Source organism: Amphiura filiformis, chromosome 2, assembly GCF_039555335.1.
Source record: "Amphiura filiformis chromosome 2, Afil_fr2py, whole genome shotgun sequence".
NCBI classification, from domain to species: Eukaryota; Metazoa; Echinodermata; class Ophiuroidea; order Amphilepidida; family Amphiuridae; genus Amphiura; species Amphiura filiformis.
This window is the reverse complement of record NC_092629.1, coordinates 25918940-25941156: the sequence shown is the minus strand read 5'-3', so window position 1 is coordinate 25941156 and position 22217 is coordinate 25918940. Positions and strand designations below refer to the sequence as shown.

At 37.2% G+C, this 22217-nt stretch overlaps 1 protein-coding gene across 2 annotated transcripts in view; it reads right to left on the bottom strand.

Annotated features, from left to right (window-relative positions):
* The window catches only part of LOC140146034 (uncharacterized), a 52260-nt gene that overhangs the window by 3690 nt on the left and 26353 nt on the right, over nt 1-22217 (bottom strand). Inside the window, exons 1-5 of one of the 2 annotated variants that reach the window (XM_072167776.1) lie at nt 17686-17914; nt 12300-12368; nt 10760-10810; nt 4699-4768; nt 2742-2821 (exon numbers count right to left, since the gene is read on the bottom strand). In XM_072167776.1, the coding sequence (XP_072023877.1) occupies nt 2742-2821; nt 4699-4768; nt 10760-10810; nt 12300-12363 (265 nt within the window). In that variant the 5' untranslated portion in view covers nt 12364-12368; nt 17686-17914. Of the gene's footprint in view, nt 1-2741; nt 2822-4698; nt 4769-10759; nt 10811-12299; nt 12369-17685; nt 17915-22217 lie in introns of those variants that run through there. The other variant, XM_072167777.1, reaches the window with a different exon arrangement.

The window sequence follows — 22217 nt, the reverse complement described above, 5'->3', positions numbered from 1 at the left end:
CCGACAACCACATTTGAAGAAAATAATTATAACTAATGATGATTAATTTTATCATGGGCTATATTTTTTGCCGGCGGAGGAATATGGATTTAGCCTGGGGAGTTAGCTTTCAAAAACTGTATCACGTGTCATTACATGTGGATGGGATGGGTGAAGTTTCGTGTTACCAAAGTATGGTGTGTTACCATTACAACAACAACTTACTTATTTACATAGTACATCCAATCACAGCGTGCTGATCTGTCTAAAGTAATAAACAAAGGTTGTTCAGTCGCACAGTAACAGTGCATGCACGTCATTAGAGGCGCTGTAGTTTAATATGGATATGCAAACGAGATGGCCGGTGACCGTGACTCAACTGTAAATGATTATTCTTCGGGACACCTTGGCGGATTTTCCCGCAATTGACACACCGTGCTGTAAGCATGGTAAAGTGAACCTGTAAAATGTACCAAATGCAGTGTTTGATATTGCGGTACATGTCCGAGCTATTTTTATGCAATTTTCGGCCGTTGTTTCGGCCTACAGTTTGTTTAGGACTTCTGTGTTGTGGACCATACTATTTTGTTTTTACGAAAGTGATAATTTCTCCATCATTTTGTTTCAAGTTGCTTTATTTATTACTAAATATCCTATTCGGTCTGGATATTAAATTGATAGGCCTAATGGTGCAGTGTAAAGGACCATGCGGTTATAAGTTGAGACTCCCAAAAGACTGACGGCGTGACATTTTTCTTGAACAAATGAAATGATAATGATATTTTCAAAATGAATACTTACACCCCTCATAGGGGTCTATGTAAAACAGTCAATTATCAGAATTGCAAGTGTAGTCTAAAAGTGACAAAGAGATATTGTATTCTCTGGTTTGGAATGAGTATTTATGACTGAAAGCAGTTTAAGCAGCTAATTAGCGCTAATTAAACCTTTTGAATAAATAATTAGGTCTGTTAATGACGTAAATTTTGATCACCCTGTATACATAGAAGCAAACATCGCACCCAAAATAAAGTATATTTCTGGTTGGCTTTTTCAATTCAAGCTCTGTTTGATTTTGTGGTCCTCAGATTGAGAAAATATTCCTGAAAAGAAAAATATACCACATGTTCCTTAAAAAGTTCATTTTTACACACTGTTTTTTCGTCTAGTACACCCTGAATATTGATTTCGAATTTTGGTCAGTTTAATTAGGTCTGTTAATGAAGTAAATTTTGATCACCCTGTATACATAGAAGCAAACATCGCACCCAAAATAAAGTATATTTCTGGTTGGCTTTTTTCAATTCAAGCTCTGTTTGATTTTGTGGTCCTCAGATTGAGAAAATATTCCTGAAAAGAAAAATATACCACATGTTCCTTAAAAAGTTCATTTTTACACACTGTTTTTTCGTCTAGTACACCCTGAATATTGATTTCGAATTTTGGTCAGTTTAATCTCGGTTCTTAATGCTTTCCAGAAATAGGCCTACCTGTAATTGGTTCATAAAATGAAATAACTATTCATCGCAAAATTGAAAGCAATGGCCATACCCGATGTCAGTCAATGGTATATCCAAACCACAATATGAACCTGAAGACTCGTCATCAGACTTAGACACTATCCATGCTATCAATGAGGAATTGATATTATAATATAAATGTACATGTATTACCCCATACCACAGTATTATGTTTATAATCATTCCTAGGCCTTATTAAAGGCTCAAATGCATACAACTTTTTAACTCATTTATGTTAAGTACAAACTTGAGAATATGTTCTTCATTTTAAGTAAATGTCATCATATACCAAGAAATGAACTAAGTACTAAGCATATAAATTAATTTGTGCCCTCATTGTGGGTTTTTAAGACAAAATAAAATAAAGGAAACAAACATAATTCTCCTTTTTACAGTGTCGTTTCTAAAAGCTCATTTTTAAGCCAAAGGTCCTCTCAGTGAATGTGAAATCCAACATTTTTTCTTCATTCACTGCGCCGTCTTTTTTAAAGACATTTCTTGTTACAACTTAAGGAACAAGTTATGTAATGAAAGATCAAGCACAAATATCAATAATATTATCATCATATCTGATGTTTTAAAAAATGCTGATTATATTCAACCGATTCTTTTGAGGATTGTATTTTCTGCATTAAGTTTCATAAATGTATACATGTTGCAAATTAGCGTTGCGCGGAAGTTACAAATGAAGACATGCGCGCAAGAAGACCGTAAGTCCACTTGGCCCCTCAATATGTATACACTAAAGTTACGTATAGTGTCTTAGGTTTTATAATGTTTAATACATGTTCCACGGTGAAAACATCATGAAAGGTTATGAAAGATTTGTTTTGGCCCCTGAACATGTATAAAACATTACCAAACTATACGAAACCAAGTCTTCAAATACAAACACGATTGCAAACGAGACTATTTTGCAAATCTTTCGTGACAAAATTTCTCGCAAAATGACACTTTGATGCACGAAAATAGAATGCAGAAATTGTAAAAATGTCTATTATAATGCATGGGCAGCTATTGCAGATGTATAACGGATGTGCCACGGATTTGGGGTCATGACCTTTTCAGCGATCTCGGTATATCGATGGTGGGTTTTCAGTGGAGACAAATGCGCCCACAATTGGATGCTTTTTAGGAAGTCGGTATCCCATACAAAAAAAATGAAGAACCCCCCTGGGGTAATATTTTGGCATCTTCTATCTACAGGAGTTTAAATACGTTTGGCGATTAGTGTATATTTACCTTTAGCTTCTCGCTTTCGGCCACAAATATTTCCTTTAAATGTCTGCAACGTGCTACCGCAAAGTGTCTTTGTACCACTCCTATCGTATAGAAAGAGAATGAAAAACTCATTGCAAGGCTAAACCAAAAATTTAATGAAAAGCCTTTTTCATTTGATTGCTGTAAATTAATTAGACATTTTGTGGTCAAAATATTTTTTGAACTTTCATTTAAAAATGACGGGTATTGGTTAAAATATCGACTGGAAAAACCTTTATATTGAATGGTTTACTTCATCCATATTCCAAAAGCCATAGGTACAGGCCTATGAGGTTTTTCCCGCCCAGTAACCATGGTAACGATATGCAAGTTATATGTTCAAGGCCCAAAAGATTGATAAATCCTTGTAAGTGTAGACTTTATATTTAATGGTTTGCTTCATCCATGTGCAGGGGCCAAAAGTACTTGAGGTTTTCCCACCCAGTAACGATATGCAAGTTATACCAAACTTGAATAAAAAGATACATGATTAATCGAGACGTCAATGATTTAAATGATTTGGTGCCATTGAATAGCATTTTTTAATACATTTGGGTGTATTCCCAATACATTTGGGTGTATTCCTAATACATTTGGGTGTATTCCTAATACATTTGGGTGTATTCCTAATACATTTGGGTGTATTCCTAATACATTTGGGTGTATTCCTAATACATTTGGGTGTATTCCTTATACATTTGGGTGTATTCCTAATACATTTGGGTGTATTCCTAATACATGTGGGGGTATTCCTAATACATTGTGGGGGTATTCCTAATACATGTGGGTGTATTCGCAATACATGTGGGTGTATTCCTAATACATTTGGGTGTAATACATTTGGGTGTATTCCTAATACATTTGGGTGTATTCCTAATACATTTGGGTGTATTCCTAATACATTTGGGTGTATTCCTAATACATTTGGGTGTATTCCTAATACATTTGGGTGTATTCCTAATACATTTGGGTGTATTCCTAATACATTTGGGTGTATTCCCAATACATTTGGGTGTATTCCTAATACATTTGGGTGTATTCCTAATACATTTGGGTGTATTCCCAATACATTTGGTGTATTCCCAATACATTTGGGTGTATTCCCAATACATTTGGGTATATTCCCAATACATTTGGGTATATTCCTAATACATTTGGGCGAGTGTATTAATACAATTGAGCGTATTCCTAATACAATCTGCGTCAATAATAGAATATTAATTTCAATCAAATTGAATATATCTCTCCATTTTGAGTTTGTACTGAAATGTCACAAAAAAACAAATGCGGGGTAACTTTGGTCAGGCTATTTTTAAACCCTAGGGCACCCTTACAGAATTATTAAAACTTCAAGGTGTAGAAGGGAACCCTAATGTCATAATAATTCATTAAAATTATAATTGGTTTTGTTTGGAAGCAATGGTTGGAAAAGTGCCCAAAGTTGCCATTTTACGCGACCACACCTAACAAAATTTTCCACGTTACTTTCTCCTCGCAAGCCAATTCTTCCGAACTTGTTCAATGTCGTGCATTTTTTTGCGATTAAGGATTAGAACCCTGAAATACCTATACAATTAGAGACTATTTTAATGAAAGTCGAGCATGTTTTGACCCATGTGGAGAACAAAATACGACCTTTGACATAAGTTACTTATGACTCAAGAACCATGCATCTCAGATAGGTCAAGCAATATTTTTTCTGAATCATTATGATCCGGTTCATACTTTGGCATGGTTTATAACAAGATCACATTTTGCCACCAAAGTTTTTCCTATTCTTTTAGGTCAGTTTATGATATTGAAGCCGATTCTGGAGCGTCCCCGAGCACTACCTGTCGATCTAACATTGCTGATGGGCCAATTGACAATGCAAACTTCTTTTTGGCCAATCGGCAGGTAGATCTCACGTGATTTCCCTTGCTTTATTAGCCCTACTTACCAATCATATTCTCCTCTTTTCATCGCGTATGCGTCGGGCGCCCTCTCATTCGTCTTTTTGGATGTTGCATCTAAGTTTAAGGAGAAATGTAAAAAAATACGTTTCAATAATTTTTAAACACGTACAGTTTTTTTTTCAAATCGTTAAGGGATGGGGTATGAACGTTTGGACATACCCAGGGGGCCACGCGGGTTTACCTGACATGGGATGCTGTAAAAGGTTGTTTGGTACCAAAGTCTTCAGGGGACCTCCCTTAACTGAAAATATGCTACTGAAAAAATATGGCGGCCATTTTTCAAAATGGCCGCCATTAAAAACTAGTTTTGACCATATCTCAACCCACAGTGTACATAGAGTTGTGATTTTGGTGGCCATACCCAGGTTTTTGGGGTCACAGAATCCATTGGAGCAATCAGGTAATACATTAATATGTGACAAACCAAATATGGCGGCCATTTTTCAAAATGGCCGCCATTCAAAACGATTTGTGACCATATCTCAGCCCACAATGTACATAGGGTGGTAATTTTGGTGGCTATACCTAGGTTTGTGGGGTCAAAGAATCAATTGGAGCAATCATTTACTACATAGTATAGTTATATCTACAACAAAAATCCAAAATGGCCACCAATATGGCTGCCGTAACTACCACAGTGGCGCTAAAATGGTGAATATAAGTACCGAAATAGTTAAATATTGGTATTATATAAACGTTGGACATTTTTGGTGTACTTACTATTACGCACCATTAGTTATGCCATAAATCGTCTATGGTTCTGCACATATTATAATGATGTCAGAATTGTAAAGTTCATGGCTGCGCTGCTCAACTCTGCCAAACATAGTTCATTCATATCATATGTAGGCTTAATGTCATGTTAACATTTCATGATTAGTTATCTTCTGCACTACTGTCACTCTCATCATTACTCAGTGCATCAAGCTGTGCCAAAAGTCGTGTGTGATTACACTTGTCTTGTGATCCGGTACATCTACAGCCGATATAGCATGGTATATATTTCTTAACGCAGGAACATCTGATACCACATCCTTTGGTGCAGGTATACAGGAAATAGATCGAACCATTTCCCGAGGCCATACTGGGTCAGAAGTTGTTGCAGGAACAAAGGTGTTATCTTTGACAGTCCAGCCAAATTCTTGAAATGCTGGTAAATTTGGCTTGGGAATATGAGCCAACTTGTCTGTCATATTTGCCAATGCTGCACGTTTCAGATTGGTGGAAGAAGTTTCAAGAGAGTGGATCGGTTATTCAGAAACTTGTGAGCTCTGAAAACATCAAGAGTTAGATCTACATCGGTATTTCTGGCATACACACTGAGCATAAGTTGTCTTGCTTGCTGCGTAAGATTAGCTTCAACATCAAAAGAGTCAGCAGTTTCAGCAAAATCTTGTAGGGCTGTTAGATTGAGAGCCTTGCTGGTGGATAACCATACCTTCTTACTGGTGTAAGTTCAAGTTCTTCAAGTTCAAGTTTATTTGTTTTCATCTCAATTCACAATAAAATTATACAAATGGAAATTAAAGATAAGGAAAACATAATGAGATAACTTATAGAAACACAATAAGAACATGAAAAGTGAAGAGATGTGGATGCCGCAAAAACGCAGAGCGTGAAACTTAACTTACGCTACAAAATTAATATGTACAACGAATGTATCATGTGGCCGAAATAAGAATAAATGAAAATTAATTGAACGGAATCAATAAATCAGATAATAATACTTAAAGTACAACAATAAAAAAATATAATAAATAACATATTTTGACACAAGGCTGAATGAAACGAGAAGTGTATGATTCCCTCACTTGAAAGATAATTAGGATAAGATCGGAATCAAACATATTGTGCCAAATAAATTAATGGTGTATGGACAGGCTGAACAGTACAAGACAAGACAGAACAGGACAGAACAGACCCAAGTAAGACGGGCAGTTTGAAAATACCCTTAAAAAGAAACTAGTTGTGTCCCTTCCACTCAAACTGTGGAGGAACGGTAGCGATCGGCATCGGGGTGGTCCTAACGCAGCAGCTATGACGTGTATAGGTATGTGTGTATCTCTGTCTGTTCTTATCTATATTTCTGACACATCTTGAAACAGCGAGGATAGGAAGAGGACAACCACATCTGTGTCATTGGCATAGACAACCAAACGCTCAGCATTATCTTTCTGTACACTATAGACAGCATGCAGTATGAGTCTAGTATCTGCCTCTTCCTGAGTGGATTCTAGTTCAGGTATCGGAGTGACAGACTCTTCATTGATCATGACAGTCTTGGTTTCTTCCTTAAAGCCTCCTCCTAGATACAGATTGGTTTTCCCCAGAGATGTCTTTTCTGCTTCCTCCGCAGACCACAAGTCACAAAGAAACTGTTGCAATCCAGCTTTGTTTGAAGACACCGAAAAAAAGTGGCTCTGGTGCACGGATCTGTTCTTGAATGTCATAAACTTTGGGTTGTGCTGATTTTGTCTTGATTCGCTTTTGACGTTCAGTTCCCTTCAAGCTTGCTGCCATATATCTGTCGCAGCAAAAGTGAATCGATTCTGTATTACTTGGTACATCTGAGAGTAATAACTGTTTGAATCGCTGGGCAATCTCTCCAAAGGTTTCATCCTTATGGAAAGACCAATGACGAATGGCAAACGTGGCATCTACTATGACTGCTGTTTTCAACTGGCTTTCTGGCAACTGAGGAACCGAACTAACTTCTATTTCCGCTTTTATGGCCTTGACGAAGTTTGCTTTTTTGCCAGATCTCATTTGACCATCTACTGTGAATATCGATGGTGGAAATTTCGTGCATTCATGGTTGCCGATATACTGGACAATGTCAAGTTTTCCACCGCTTGCAGTAATCTGAATCATGCGAAGAAGGGCAACAGATTCATCACTCTTCGCGCTTGCCGAGGTTTTTTTGCCAGATTTTGCTGCCTTGTTCTGAGTAGCAAATGTCTGAAGCTTCACCGTTTTGGTTTTCTTGTTTCATCTGTATTGACTCAGACAAGGCTTCGGTACCAATTTGTTTCACTTGAAGTAGTTGTTGTACCACTTTATCTGCCTTCTGACCAGTAGATATGTTGAGATTTGCATTCTTGGCAAATGGGCTTGTTTCAATCGCAGCATTTACCTTCACAACTTCCTCAGACTCTTTCAACGCGAGCATGACCTCCTTCATGACGCGGGTCTTCGGTTTCTGGATCTAGATGCAGCATACTCTTTAACTGTGAAGAGACCGCTGCAGTCATGGACTTGGTATATACCCATTTGGTTCGAGCAGCAGGATTTGTTGTTATTCCATCTAAACCACTTGTTTCCTTGACACTCTTATTGTAGCTCTGTTCCAGTAGCATATCTGGAGATACACCATTGTCATAACCGTCAACTCTCCTTCCAACAAAGGCTCCTCGCATGAATGCCTGATGAACTTCGGGTGCTATCTCTTGAAGATGTTTCATCTCATGCAGGTACAACGGCAATGACTGCTGGCCATATTTGTAATGGCCTGCTGCAGTTAAGTAAGGAAGCATCTTTGCTGCTTCTGACAAATAACCAAGCCAGTTTCCCTCTCTTTCATGCAGGATGAATTTATGTAGAATGTCAGTCATATCTAGAAAGTTCATCCAGAATAGTGCTGTTGGTCTGTCTTGAAGAGATTCACGGAAGACTGCGAGTTGCTCCTGAAGTACATTGAGCTGTGCGTGATTTGCTTCAATTAGTTTCAACTGCTCTTCTCGAGATCGTGATTGATCACCCAGGATCTGAAGCAGCTTTTCAACATCATCGGTCCTGTCTGTATCGCCGAACTCATTATCTGCACACCAGCTCTCGAACTCCTCCCAGAAGAGTCGCCGCACAGCTTCACTAAGGATATTTATTGCATGCATAGTCTGGTAGTAGTCTGCTTTATGCCCAAACATCTTAGCGGTTCCCTCGAGGCAAAGACCAGAAACTATCAATATGTTTTCCGCTCCAGACTCGCGCATAATCTTGCAGATTGCCGTCAGGTAGTTATGAGCTAGATGGATACATACTTACACCTAGGTGACTTAGTTTCCTTTTAAATAACGGTTTTTAATTCTCGCTATTCGCAATAAGGGCGCCGCCAGCGGTTTTTGCGATGTATCATGGGAAAAATCGTGATGTATCATGGGAAAAGGTCGACATCCAAGTCCGCGCAATACGAATATTACCATGCTATTACATAGGAACACGTGACAATATTTTTTTAGTTTGTCAAAATAAAGGTGTTACACGCGAATCGATACTCAATAATACTTAATAATGTGATTTGAAATGTGCACAATTAATTAATTCTCTATCGACTTGCGTGTAATACCGTTATATTGACAAACTAAAAAATATTGTCACGTGTTCATGTGTAATAGCATGGTAATATTCGTATTGCGCGGACTTGGATGTCGACCTTTTCCCATGATACATCACGATTTTTCCCATGATACATCGCAAACCGCTGGCGGCGCCCTTATTGCGAATAGCGAGAATTGATACCAGTCCTTGGAAGGACACTTATACCTTATTCATGTTAGCTGTAATGAAGGAAAAGAAAGTAGTTGTTTGCAACGTGAAATTAAATAAGTTTGCAATTTAGTCGCCATTTTGGATTTGTAGTAGATGCAGCGACTCTATGTATTATCTGATTGTTTCAATGGATTCTTCGACCCCCAAAACATGGGTATAGCCACCAAAATCACAACTCTATGTACATTATGGACTGAGATATAGTCAAAATAGTTTTGAATGGCGGCCATTTTGAAAAATGGCTGCCATATTTTTTCAGTAGCATATTTTCAGGGTTGTCCACCTAGAAGTTGTTCAGGGAGGTCCCTCGAACACATTGATACCACACAACCTTTTACAGCATCCCATGTCAGGTTGACCAAAAAGTTGAGTTTGGCCCCCTGGGTAACAGTATTTATTGTGGGACATTAGAGCACAGACATATCGAATTGCATTCTGAATACGAAGAATGTCCTTCTGATATCAAATAATTTTGATTTTTGAAATTCGCAATGTAATACACATTTTATGGCAAATGATTAAAATTGATATTTTTGATATTTAACAGTACTTTATAAATCTGATGATTAATACTTAAAGTGTATGTAGGTGGGATGAAAATCCGACGATCAATTGAAAATTTTACCTTTCGTATTGAAGATATGGATTTTTTCCAAAACACACAAAAAATAGACCTCTTTTCGGAAAAAAATCTTCAATATGAAAGGTCAAAATTTTCAATTGATCGTCGGATTTTCATCCCAGCTACATACACTTTAAGAATATATCATTAGATTTATAAAGTTTACTTCGAGTACTGTTATATATCAAAAATGTGAAAAATATCAAATTTTAATAATGTCATAAAATTTGTATTATATCGTGAATTTCAAAAACTGAAAATTATTTGATATCAGAAAGACATTCTTTGTATTCAGAATGCAATTCAATGTCTGATGTGCTCTCATGTCCCACAAAAAATGCTGTCGAAACGCTCAAAACGCTCATTCCAGATCCCATAAAATTTTTGGAATAAATTTTCTTTTAAACATATGCAATTTTTGGGGTTGACTTGAGTCGGGGGGTGGCATTCATTTTTAGGGCGACAATAATATGCGGCCACATTTTCCCCCATTTTTTCAACACCCTCACACCCAGTGATCCTTTTTTGTTTTACAAAGACCCCCTTTTTCAAGAAATGATAATCACCGAATGACCCCTTCAAAATGTCATTGTTTTCACACGTGCGATGTATCAAACTATTCATTGGTTAAAATGTTTTTCCAAATGGAACAATTTGAGACTAAATTTGATCAAAATCGGAGCAATAAAAAGCATCTGAAAAAATACATCGTTTTATTGCACCATCTCAAAATGCGTTTCATTTTGTAAAATGTAACATTTTTCCTGGATACTCTAGTGTGTTTTCAAAATAGAAGGGAATAACATACAATTCCTATTGATTTATGTTTATAACCATTGTGAAATCACTCATTTTTAAGGCCTAGCTAAGGAACTTACCAGAATCTACTATTTGATCCAATGCATCCAGTAATGTTCGAAGATAAGTATCTACAAATAGAATAAAACAGTTTTTTTGCATTTTTTTTTGATATTGATCCTTATGATTTTTGCAGAGGATGATTTAAGTACTACCCAGCACCCCACTGGGTTAACTTGTTAGCAGCAGTGTGAGTGAACACTGCTCGACCACTGCATAATGTGTATGGTTAAATTTGAATTTGAACAGTTATAATTAATAAAAACACTATTAATTTGCTGATCGATTTCACATTTTATGTTATCTACAGAAGGTGTGAATTATCCTTTATGCACACATCACTTTTAATCTGAAATCGACCAAGTAATAATGATACACACAATTATAAAACGACATCTTTTGCACAGAATTTAATGGGATTTGAAAAGTAAAGTGGCAGTGTATGATGGGGCTTCCTTTAAATCATCCTCTGGATTTTATAAGATATGACACGATGACACGATCAGATCCACACAGGGCAAAGTAGGAATATTTGAAAATATAATTCATTACCATTAAGGTGGTATTGGAGGCATTATGGAAGTGCTAAGCATGTTTTAAAAATATTAATTGAGTAGAGCAAAGCACACTTATCAATATGCCTTTTGTTTGAAGCAAATTAAATGTCGGGTTATAGAAAGGTCTCATTGGTGATTTGGCTATATTCCAGTTGAAATCCACACTACCCCTACCCCTGTGGAAGATTTTGGCAATATCTTCCACTGAGGGGGTATGTTTTTCAAATGTAATTGACCATATGTGAGTGGACGCGGCGAATCAGCCGTAAACTCGGCAAATTGTATTCTGAGTTAAAGTGTAAAATGTATGTGAAGGTCGTATTCATAGGTGTATCAATTCGTTGCGACAAGTATCTTAATATCAAACGCTGTTTAAATCAATCAATAATACTACTGCTGAAGAGGATAATAAGCTTCTACCTATTTCTATAGAATAGTTCTTGTCTTTGTTTGCTTTGGCTAAATCCTGTTCAAGTGGTGGATAACAAAGCATTGTATTTTGTCTAGGTATGTATAATCAACAATGAACAATGAGAGGATATTTCTGAACCTCGTTGACTTGGGGATGATTTGAAATGACCGCCAATTATGACTGTTGGATATTTATTACCAGAAATGTAGAAAAAGAGACACATGTAGAACCGATAAAAAATACAATTTTGTCGAAGGAACAGAGTTCAACAAATCATAACTCCGCTTTTGAAAAACGTTTGAAGTCAAATGATATACCATTTTAAAGCTTATGGTATATATTTTCTAAACACGAAATAAAACAAAATTGACCGGGCCGACTTTACGGCTGATTCGCCGCGTCCAGTCACATATTGAAACCCATACTCTCTGTATTATGATTTTACCTATATCTTTCACAACTGGTGTGAGTATTTCAAATGGAAGTTACCCAATTGCATTCAAAACTGATACCCCCTCTGTGGAAGACACTAGCTAAATCTTCCATAATGGGGAGTGTGGATTTTAAATGGAATAGCCCATTATTACTTACCCGGATAACTTGTAACCATGGAGACGGCAAGTACTCCAATCAAGATGGTCGACAAGATCTTCATGATTTCTGAGAATGAAATTAGAAATTAAATAATCAGTGCAAAATTTGAGCTCAAGTTGCTGAGTATGAGTTTTTGTACCCACATTCCAATTCAATGAATGTACAAATGTATAGAAGTTGAAGAACTGTGCCCTGGTAGATGAGCATGCTGTGGATCCTAGTGTTAGGCAGCTCAAGAGGTCAGTCAAGCTATGCACATGTATTCAATACATGTGCCATATATGAAGAGATTATTTTCACAAACCCATGTTTCTGATTCCGATATTGCAATGGGTATGCTATGGGTATTATAATTTCAGTTGGATGCACCATTACAAAACAGTGGATGTATGCACAGTAACAATACTGTGTAAGGCCTTTCGATTCCTAAATGAGAACAATAGTCTGCATATTGTTATGCAGCATTGTTATGTTAAATAGATGGGGAAGTTTATTCTGCGTATTTTGACACTATTTTATTTTTCTTAAGTTATGCCAATTTTCCCCCAGTTCAAAATCAAAATTTAACTTTTATTTAACCCTAGAACTAAACTCCTCAAAGCAAGTTTGGAAACGTAACAAAACGGCTTTATATCAGAAAAATTTGAAATCTATTTCCATATTATTTCATATCAATACAAGCGTTGTTCTTTCCTGTCAAAAATGATACCAAATTTGTGACCATAACTTATTTTATTGTTGAGTAACTGTCTTTGAAAGACAAGCTCTCAAACAAAATGTGCCAAATCTGTCATTGTCTGCGCCATTTGCATCAGTAAAGATGAATAAGGAATACCATACCGTTTCATTAAAAAACGGGTTTCAAAGTACTGTCACACACCGACATCGCCCGGTTAATAATTACACTATAGCAAGAGACGCTGAAATGAATACACGGGATCGATACACGTGGATGTGCTATGCACGATTGATATTCAGACGATAAATCTTTGGATACCGGGTTTGAAAATGATGAATATCTCCCGTAAATGATGTTGTATAAAGAAACCAGATGTGGTTCCTTGCACTTGAATATATATATTTAACATATGATAGTCGTTAGCTTGCGCTTTGAGATACTAGTCAAAACTGACAATAATTTTGATTTATATGTGCCGAATTATATAGCGCAGTGTATAGGCCAATCGTGAAGGTAGTCCGAAACCATATGACCTATGGTGTACCATGCTTGACTAACACACAGCGAGGACAGTAGCCGGTCTAATCGGGGCTATTGTCAGTAGCCTTAGTCAGATGTCCTTCGGCTCTTATGCGACACAAAACTATTAAACAGGTCGCTATAAAATGGCTATGCGTGGCGGTGGATTCAACCTACCATGGCGATTTCTGCCATGAAGATATCGTGTGTCAGTCTCACGTACCGGTCTTCTGCAGCCATTGTTTTTCTTGGATGGCCACTTCTGGGTCTGTCTTTGACATTTCCGGTCTGACTTTTAGCTTGGAGATCATACTGCAGGAAAATCCAAATGTTGCCGTGATTCTGAGGTATGGCAGCCTCAAGCTGACCAATAGCGCGAGCGTTATCCAGGTCTGGTAATCGAGCCATGTTTGCTTAGAAATTTCTTGCAAATGACCACTATGAAGTGACCAGCAAGATAGGTTGACTTGCGTTGATCTGTTTGAATCCACGAGTAGAACTGCTAATCCCATCCTAGCACTTTTTATTCAACTTGATGTACTTTTCATTCATTCTTTTATTCATGCATTAAACCACTCGTTCATTCATTCAGAGCAATAAGATGAGCGCAGATAATGGTCAGTTTCGCACATTTTCTTTGAGACCTCCGTCTTTTAAAACAAGTTACTCAGCCGTGGAATAAGCTATTGTCACAATTGAGGTATCATTGTTGATAGAAAAGAACAATGTTTTCGCTGGTGTGAAACAATATGGAGATAAGATTTCAAAATTTTCTGATATACAACCGTGTTTGAAAGTTTCCAAACTTTTTTGAGTTTATATACGATTTTTTATGCGTCATAAAAAATGCACGTGTTTGCGTCCAAACGACCTCTAAGCTAATCGTAGATCCATCCTTTGCGCTCATTTTAGTATACAATTTTTAACCCAGCACCAACACGGGGGTAGTACCGGCCATCAAAAAAAAAAAAAAGGCGGGGGGGTTGTTGGCGAGGCCCACTATTGCTTTCTATAGACGAATCCAACGAGCCAAGTCATGGTCAGGATTTGGTCGGCCATCTTTGGTTTCCCGCTAGCACCAACCTGGGGTTTTGAGCACCCGATTGTGCAAATAAAAGCCGCCTAACACCTAAAGATGCAAAGACAAGGAGGGTTAATAGAATAATAATATACAATAGAGGTAATCCTGTCGCATCTATCATGTCTATTCATACATAGTCCTTTTGTTCATCCATTTGTACATCCATGAATAGATGCGACGGGATTACCTGCGGAATTATCTCTATTGTATTATTCTATTAACCCTCCTCGACCTTCTCTAGGTGTAAGGCGGCTTTTGTTTGCACAACTGTTGGAACTGTATTGTGTTGTAAACTTCTTTTGTCTACCTGTGTTTTCGCGGAAGGTGTAAAACGGGTGATGGAATGCAGTTTAAAATTTCCGCCAAGGTCGAATCATTTCACATTTTGGATGCATTGTAGCCGACGGGGACCCAACTAAAGGCTGCTAGTCAGGTGTAGGAATGCGTGTATTTGGATTCGTCTATAGTAGAATCAATGATTTTCATTTCGCTCTTGTAAAATTACTCCCAAGAGCTACTGACCTTTCATTTCCTTTTATACGAGAAACGTCGGTGAAAATCGCATGTTCGTAGAGTTTTTTGCTGAAAATCAATTTTGCCTATACTGTTGTACATAGTCAGAATTTCCCAAATTTGCATGGGCGCACTCGCATTATGACATCATAGCGACATCATGTGAGGCATATTTGTACTTATAGCTATACACTGGTACCAATTATAACGGTATATGTTTATAATTGAAAATTAGGGGGGTTGCCACAACCCCCTTCGTAGTCCGTGTTACAAAATATGGCTCTGTATATACTTCTAGGTTAATATTTGTGGGGATTTTTAAAAACCGACCGACCCAACCTTCCCATTTGTCACACTTGAGGGCAACACTGTTTTTTCGGCCTTATGATGAAAGACCGGGGGGGGGGGGGGGCCCTATTCGCGCTATTTTGCGTTTTTGAACTTTGGTCCATTCTGATCAGAAAATGCCTTACCACTGAAGCCGGCGCTATTCACGGTATTATGCTATTTTTCCATTAGTACTTAAGGTAGGTTGATCGGAGGTGCGCTGTTCGCGCTATTTTGCAAGACAATAATGTGCCAAGGAGATGTTCGTACACACAAAAAACTACGGGGTCAAAATTTGACCCCGAAAGGGTCATTTTTGACCCCGCTCTCCAAGTCAACTATGCTTCGACTAAAAAGGGTCAAATTTGACTCCGGTGATCTGGTGAAAAATTTGACCCAAATTGTGGTTAAAAATGACTATATTTAAGGTTAAAAAATGATTTGACCCCTAACATAATCAGTTGGAAAATAATCCTATTAGTGTCAAAAGATGACTATATTCAGGGGTCACAATTAGAAAATGACCCCTAACGTGGTTGAAATAACTTCATTCAGGGGTCCCGATTAGAAAATGACCCCGGAACGTGGGTTGAAAAATGATTATATTTGGGGTCATTTAAATATGACCCTGTCAATTAAAAATGATGCCAAACAGAAAATGACCCCGACCGTAGTTGGTTTCAACCACGAATAGGGTTAAATAAAACTGACCCCGTAAAAGGGTTGATATTTTGACCCCGTCGTTTTAAGTGTGTAACTGTTCCGTAGTATTAAATTGTGAATGCTTTTAAATCAAGTTTAAATCGAGTTTAAATCGAGTTTAAATAGATTTTATACAGTCTTAATGAACTTCAAGCTCTCAATCATGTCAATCAGCCACAAAACGACTGAGATGCATGCGCATACGTTTTGTACACAAACCTGTTAAGGGCTGGGGTATGAACGTTTGGACAGTATTTATTGTGGGACATTAGAGCACATCAGACATATCGAATTGCATTCTGAATACGAAGAATGTCCTTCTGATATCAAATAATTTTGATTTTTGAAATTCGCAATGTAATACACATTGTATGGCATAAATCTGATGATTTATACTTAGCGTGTATGTAGGTGGGATGAAAAGCCGACGATCAATTGAAAATTTTGACCTTTCGTATTGAAGATATGAATTTTTCCCCCAAAACACCAAAAAAATTAGGTCCTTTTGGGAAAAAAATCCATATCTTCAATACGAAAGGTCACAATTTTCAATTGATCGTCGGCTTTTCCTCCAGCTACATACACTTCAAGAATATATCATTAGATTTATAAGATTTACACCAGGACTGTTATATAAAAATGTGAATTTTTTTTTATAATTTGTCATAAAATTTGTATTATATCGTGAATTTCAAAAAATGAAAATTATTTGATATCAGAAAGACATTCTTTGTATTCAGAATGCAATTCGATGTGCTCTCATGTCCCACAAAAAATACTGTCGAAATGCTCAAAACGCTCATTCCAGATCCCTTAACCGTGGCAAACAAAAACATTGAAACTCGCTTTTTCTTAATTGCACACCTCCAGATTTCAGATTTAGATCGAGACATGTGTTCTAGAAATTCACAGAAAATTGCAGGACGATACGTTTAAACGAACTTTTTACTATCGCTATCGAAGCGACTTTCCGGGGGTTGCCCTACACTTAGCTTATCTGGGTCTGGTAACATTAATAAAGCAGCGTAAAGATAACTGATTGCAATTGTCTTTCTGATATTTTTGAGTTATTACAAAGATTTCTTTGAATTATTAATTTGTCCAAAATACACAAATCATCTTGTGAGATACAAAGCAGTATTTTAATCTCCCGTGCCCACCCCCCTTCCATCATCCATGCACAACACTGGTCGGCTCGACTTTCCCTATGATATACAAAGTCCGCGTGTAAAAGCTACGGAAAGTAGGCCGTCTCATTTACATAACAAGGAACTTTGATAAGAGCCAACGTCCTTTTGAGCAAGTACAAAAATTTTTCATTCGCCCGTCGTTCTTGCTGGCATGGCAGGACTACTAAAGTCTAACCATGCTTCTCGCAAACGCAAACTCGGAATCAACTGAAATTTCGGAAATAAGCTTTTTGATATCAAAGTCCATGATATACTCCCGGGATATACTAGAGTCACAAAATACTCATTTAATGAATAATAATTATATGTGAATAAGAAATAAACATTAACCAATCAAAATGTTCATTAGACAAGACGAGTTTGTGGACTTACCCACCTATCTATCACTGACTAAAGGCTACGTATCTGATGAGCACAACGAGAGTAACACGTCCACTTGCTTCTTGCTTGATGTCCTGTGTGAAAGTGTTTCACCAGAGAGGTTCCTGTCCACAATCCATTCTGTTAGCCGTCCATGCGTGCCATCCCATAATAGGTTTCACCTGCTTTATTTCAATCCAGGTGCTCCCTCATTATTCTTGCTCAGGGATACTATTTTACCCCCGCAATCGGTTTCTAGGCTTTGTGAATTCCATGAATGGCATTGTAGTTATAATGTGAATGACCTGCATGTATCAATAGAGGACCTGCATGCTTTTATCGATTGGCTCCAAACAAAGGATTTGAACCGGTGAAGGACATCGTAATCATGGCGCAATGCAGTCCATTCAATCAAATGTTGTCATCAACCTGTTTGATCGTAGTGCATTTGTTATGTGTGTGAGACGATCTGACGCAGTAGATTGCAATCATGCTTTTGTTGAATGCATTTGAGTAGTCCGCCATATGAAGAGTTTTTTTTCCAAAAGGCGCTAAATCCAATAGCTGCCTTGGGTCACATTTTGCTAGTCCATACAGGACCAACGCAATATTTAGCACTATAATCAACGCCGTCAGGCTTTGGTCCTTATAGATTCGTGCTCTACCCCCAGCAGCGCACTCGAATTACCATAAGCAGTGACCTGAACCAACCCAGTTAATGACAACGTAATAACTCCAAATATGGTTGGTAAACCCGCCCATTATTTAACCGCATCTGTTATGTAACTGGGACGAGTACGCTAGTCATCTCAATCGATTGATTATGAGATTGCATGGATCAAAACACTTCACACTTTTGAAGTAGTTGGGTTTCGACCAGTGTAGGCCCAAATCGTGATATCATATTGATTTATTTTGTAAAATCAGTGTTGTTATATTAGTCTGGCTTTATTTTGGAAATGTGCTTATTTAAGCATCAAGCGGCAAGTTCGCGTAAAAGCTGGCAACCAAATTGTTTTGTTTAATTCGGGTATGCTGAATTCAAAACTTTTGTCTACCAAGCTATATAAATTATATATTGGAACTCCGTGACCCTCAAAAAAGACCCTCAAACACCCTACATGCTCATGTCATATGTGTAACATTATTTGCGCACGTAGGACATATTGAGTTTTGAGGTTCGACAGGTCCAAGGTCAATTTGCACGCTAGGGGTGAAAAATTAAAAGTTGCTCCGATTTTCGAAAAATGGATGCAAACTGTTCTTCAAGTTCAAGGGATTCTTTGATTAATCACTCAGTCGTTGGTTCATTCAACCAACGATCCGTCCAATAAGTATTCAACAAACAATCAAGAAAACAATCAGAATCATTATTGAATTGATTGATTAATCAATTAATTGATATGGTCATCCAATCAATCAATATAATAATATAATACATGTATAATAGAATCACAAAAACTTATTAGATTGATATATCGATGAATTGATAGTCAGTCAATCATTGAACTACTCATCAAGTATCAATCAATAATCATTCATTCGATCAATCGATCAATTATTAACAAATTACATTGTAGTCTCGCAATTAATGTACCGTATCTTGGTGTTAAAATATCAATCAATCAAGTAATCGAGTCAAGCACCCACTCAATTTATAATCAGTCTCTCAATTGTCTCTTCATGGTCTTACACTAGGATCCACAACATGCTCATCTATAATTAATAAGGGCACAATTCTTTAACCCCAATACATTTGTATAGTCATTGAATGACCTTTGAAAATTTTAATACAAAACTCATACTCTGAAACTTGAGGTCACTATGTCATTAGGATGAGGCCATTGTGGTCCATAGTGTTAGATCTGGCAATCTCAATCAGTCAGCCAAATAGTTATTGACCGCTCATAACTTCATCAATCTCAAATTAATCAGTCTCTCAATCAACCAATCTATTCTATAATTCAATTACAAATTGCATTCGTTTATAATTCATATGCATGATATTCATTCATTAGTGACTGATTAAGCATCAATAATCACTGATATGATTAGTCTTTGATCTAAAAATCTCTAAACAAAAAAGTAAGCAAGCAAAAATGAAAGAAATCATAATAAGCCTGATCAATGGCAATATATAAATCAATCAACGAAAATAAAATAAATAAATGAATAATTAATGGGAATTGAACTAGTCATAACGTTCTGTGTAAGGTTACATAATTCTTCCTTTCATGTATGCTGCCAGTTCGAGGCTCTCCCCGCACATAGTGCATAATGGCGGAACCGTGCAAGTAGCGAATAAACAGCCGAGATAACGGATATGTCACATTCCAGCCTAATCCCATATGCGTATAAAGATACCGTATAAATACCGTACACCACTATAAACACGCTCAATGGTTTATGACAACATTTGATTGAATGGACTGCACTGCAATCAATAATTTCAAGCACAACCATTATACAAAAATAGTAAGGAATCGAGGTTAACCAGGACAATATTAAATGTAGTGATGACAAAAGGAATTGATTGTGTGCAACCTACAGGTCATTGAACTGAGGGTAAAGGTGGCTTTACACGATGAAATTTCCATTGCAAGGCCCATTACTTAGTGGGTGAGATTATGTGCTCACTGACCATGAAGCTGTGCAATTGATCAAAATAGACGAAGCAATGTTCGGCCTTGCAATTCCTTGAGCGTGGCCATAGGTTTGGGATATACTCAAAAAGTAGTGGTTAATGATTTTCGTATTAATATCAAAATGGCTCATGTGTTGTCCTGAAAGCAAAAGATTGCCATCCTCTCCTGTATATCTATACAATTTTCCATAAATAAAAGGCTAAGGAAAACTAAGATCAAAAGGGCTAAACACCACCACCAACAACAACATAGGCCTACATAAGTGTATTATAATGTAGCATGTGCACACATTTATCATGTTGTGGATGGTGAATCAAGCTGGTCCCTACACATGCCCAAATGAATGCAGTGACCAGCCGGTGTTCATTCAGCTGATTGGCTGAAGGAGGTTAGATTGCATGCAACAACCTTAAAAGTAGAGCATGTCTCTACCTTTTTGCCTGTTGCTTGGGGGATTAATTTGCCTGATGCTTGGGGGATTAATTCCTTGCAAATCCAAAATACACGGTGCAATCTTTTTCCAAGGTCTGTGCAACAGGCAATTGCATGGAAAATTGCATCGTGTAAACCGGCCTTAAGAAGAAAACCGAGTATTATAACAGGATTAACACATGCAACTGAAGAGGGTTAATAATCAATTTTGTTACGCAATACTGGTGTCAATTCCAAGCTGGAAGCTAGTGTTCTGGTAGCAGGTAGGCAAGCCACACCTACTGACAGCTATTGATGATATTTAGTCAATCGGATTGGCTGAATATCATTAGTAGCTAATCAATAGGCGTGGTTAATCAGTTTGACATTTCCCTCGACTTTCCAGGTCAGGATATGTCTAATCTAGAAGGACCCACGCCTGACGGCGTGGACTATCGTACTAAATGGAGCGTGGTCCTCCTTGAAGGACTACATTTTGCTGGTACATGTATATTTTAACATTTTAAAGTTTAAATGACATTTTAACGGGTCGGGCAGTTTTATATCGATTTGCGAAAAGTGTTTTGATACGTTCATTAATTTCTCTCAAAGTAAATATCGCAGTTTAACAAATAACGGTTCAAATGAAAGCTATTATTGGGGGCTAATTGTTGTATCACTATGAAAGACCTGACATCAATATAAACATTTGTTTCGGTGACCCAAGTTCATGGTTATTTTTGCTCACGCAATTTTTTACAGGTGGCCTGGAATTTCATATTTCAGTTTTAGCAATTGCCCAAAAAAGGTGGTATGTTTTTGAAAAGCGTTTCCGCTTGGAATGTAGATAATTATTGTTGCTATTACTGTTCGCGATTTTAATTTATGCACTTTTTAGCCGACAATTTTCAATGCATTTTACATAATAGAAATGTCGCTGGCATAAATACCGATATTTTTAACAGTATCGTTTTTTTAAACCAAAATACCACCCAAATTAGTTCCCAATACTTTTATGAAACCATAGATCCCAAATGGACTGCAGGTGATGAACAGATTTGAAACTAGAATTAAAAGAACCAGCGTAGGCCTTGTCCAAATGTTCCTTTTTTTCAATATCGCGTTGTGATAAAAAGTTTAATTTTGGACTGCTTTTTCCTTGTTTTTATAACAAGAAAATGCTTTACATACCCCAAACTTCTCACATAGTCTTGGCTAAGTGTCCGTCCGTTACTGGTTGGTATTATTAGAATTAAACGATTTTCATGATTAACTTACTTTTACCGCAATGTTTTCCCACGCAATATTCAAATATATTCCCAAAATGGCATTGCTTTCGGTCTCACATTAATGACAAGGTTATTCTAAGATGTGTGAGAGTTTCTGACACTATATTGACGGGTGTTCTACTAGCTATTCAAACATATCGTCGGGTGCATTACATAGTGACGGATGTTGATTTTTGTCATTTTTATGAAAATTGGGCAA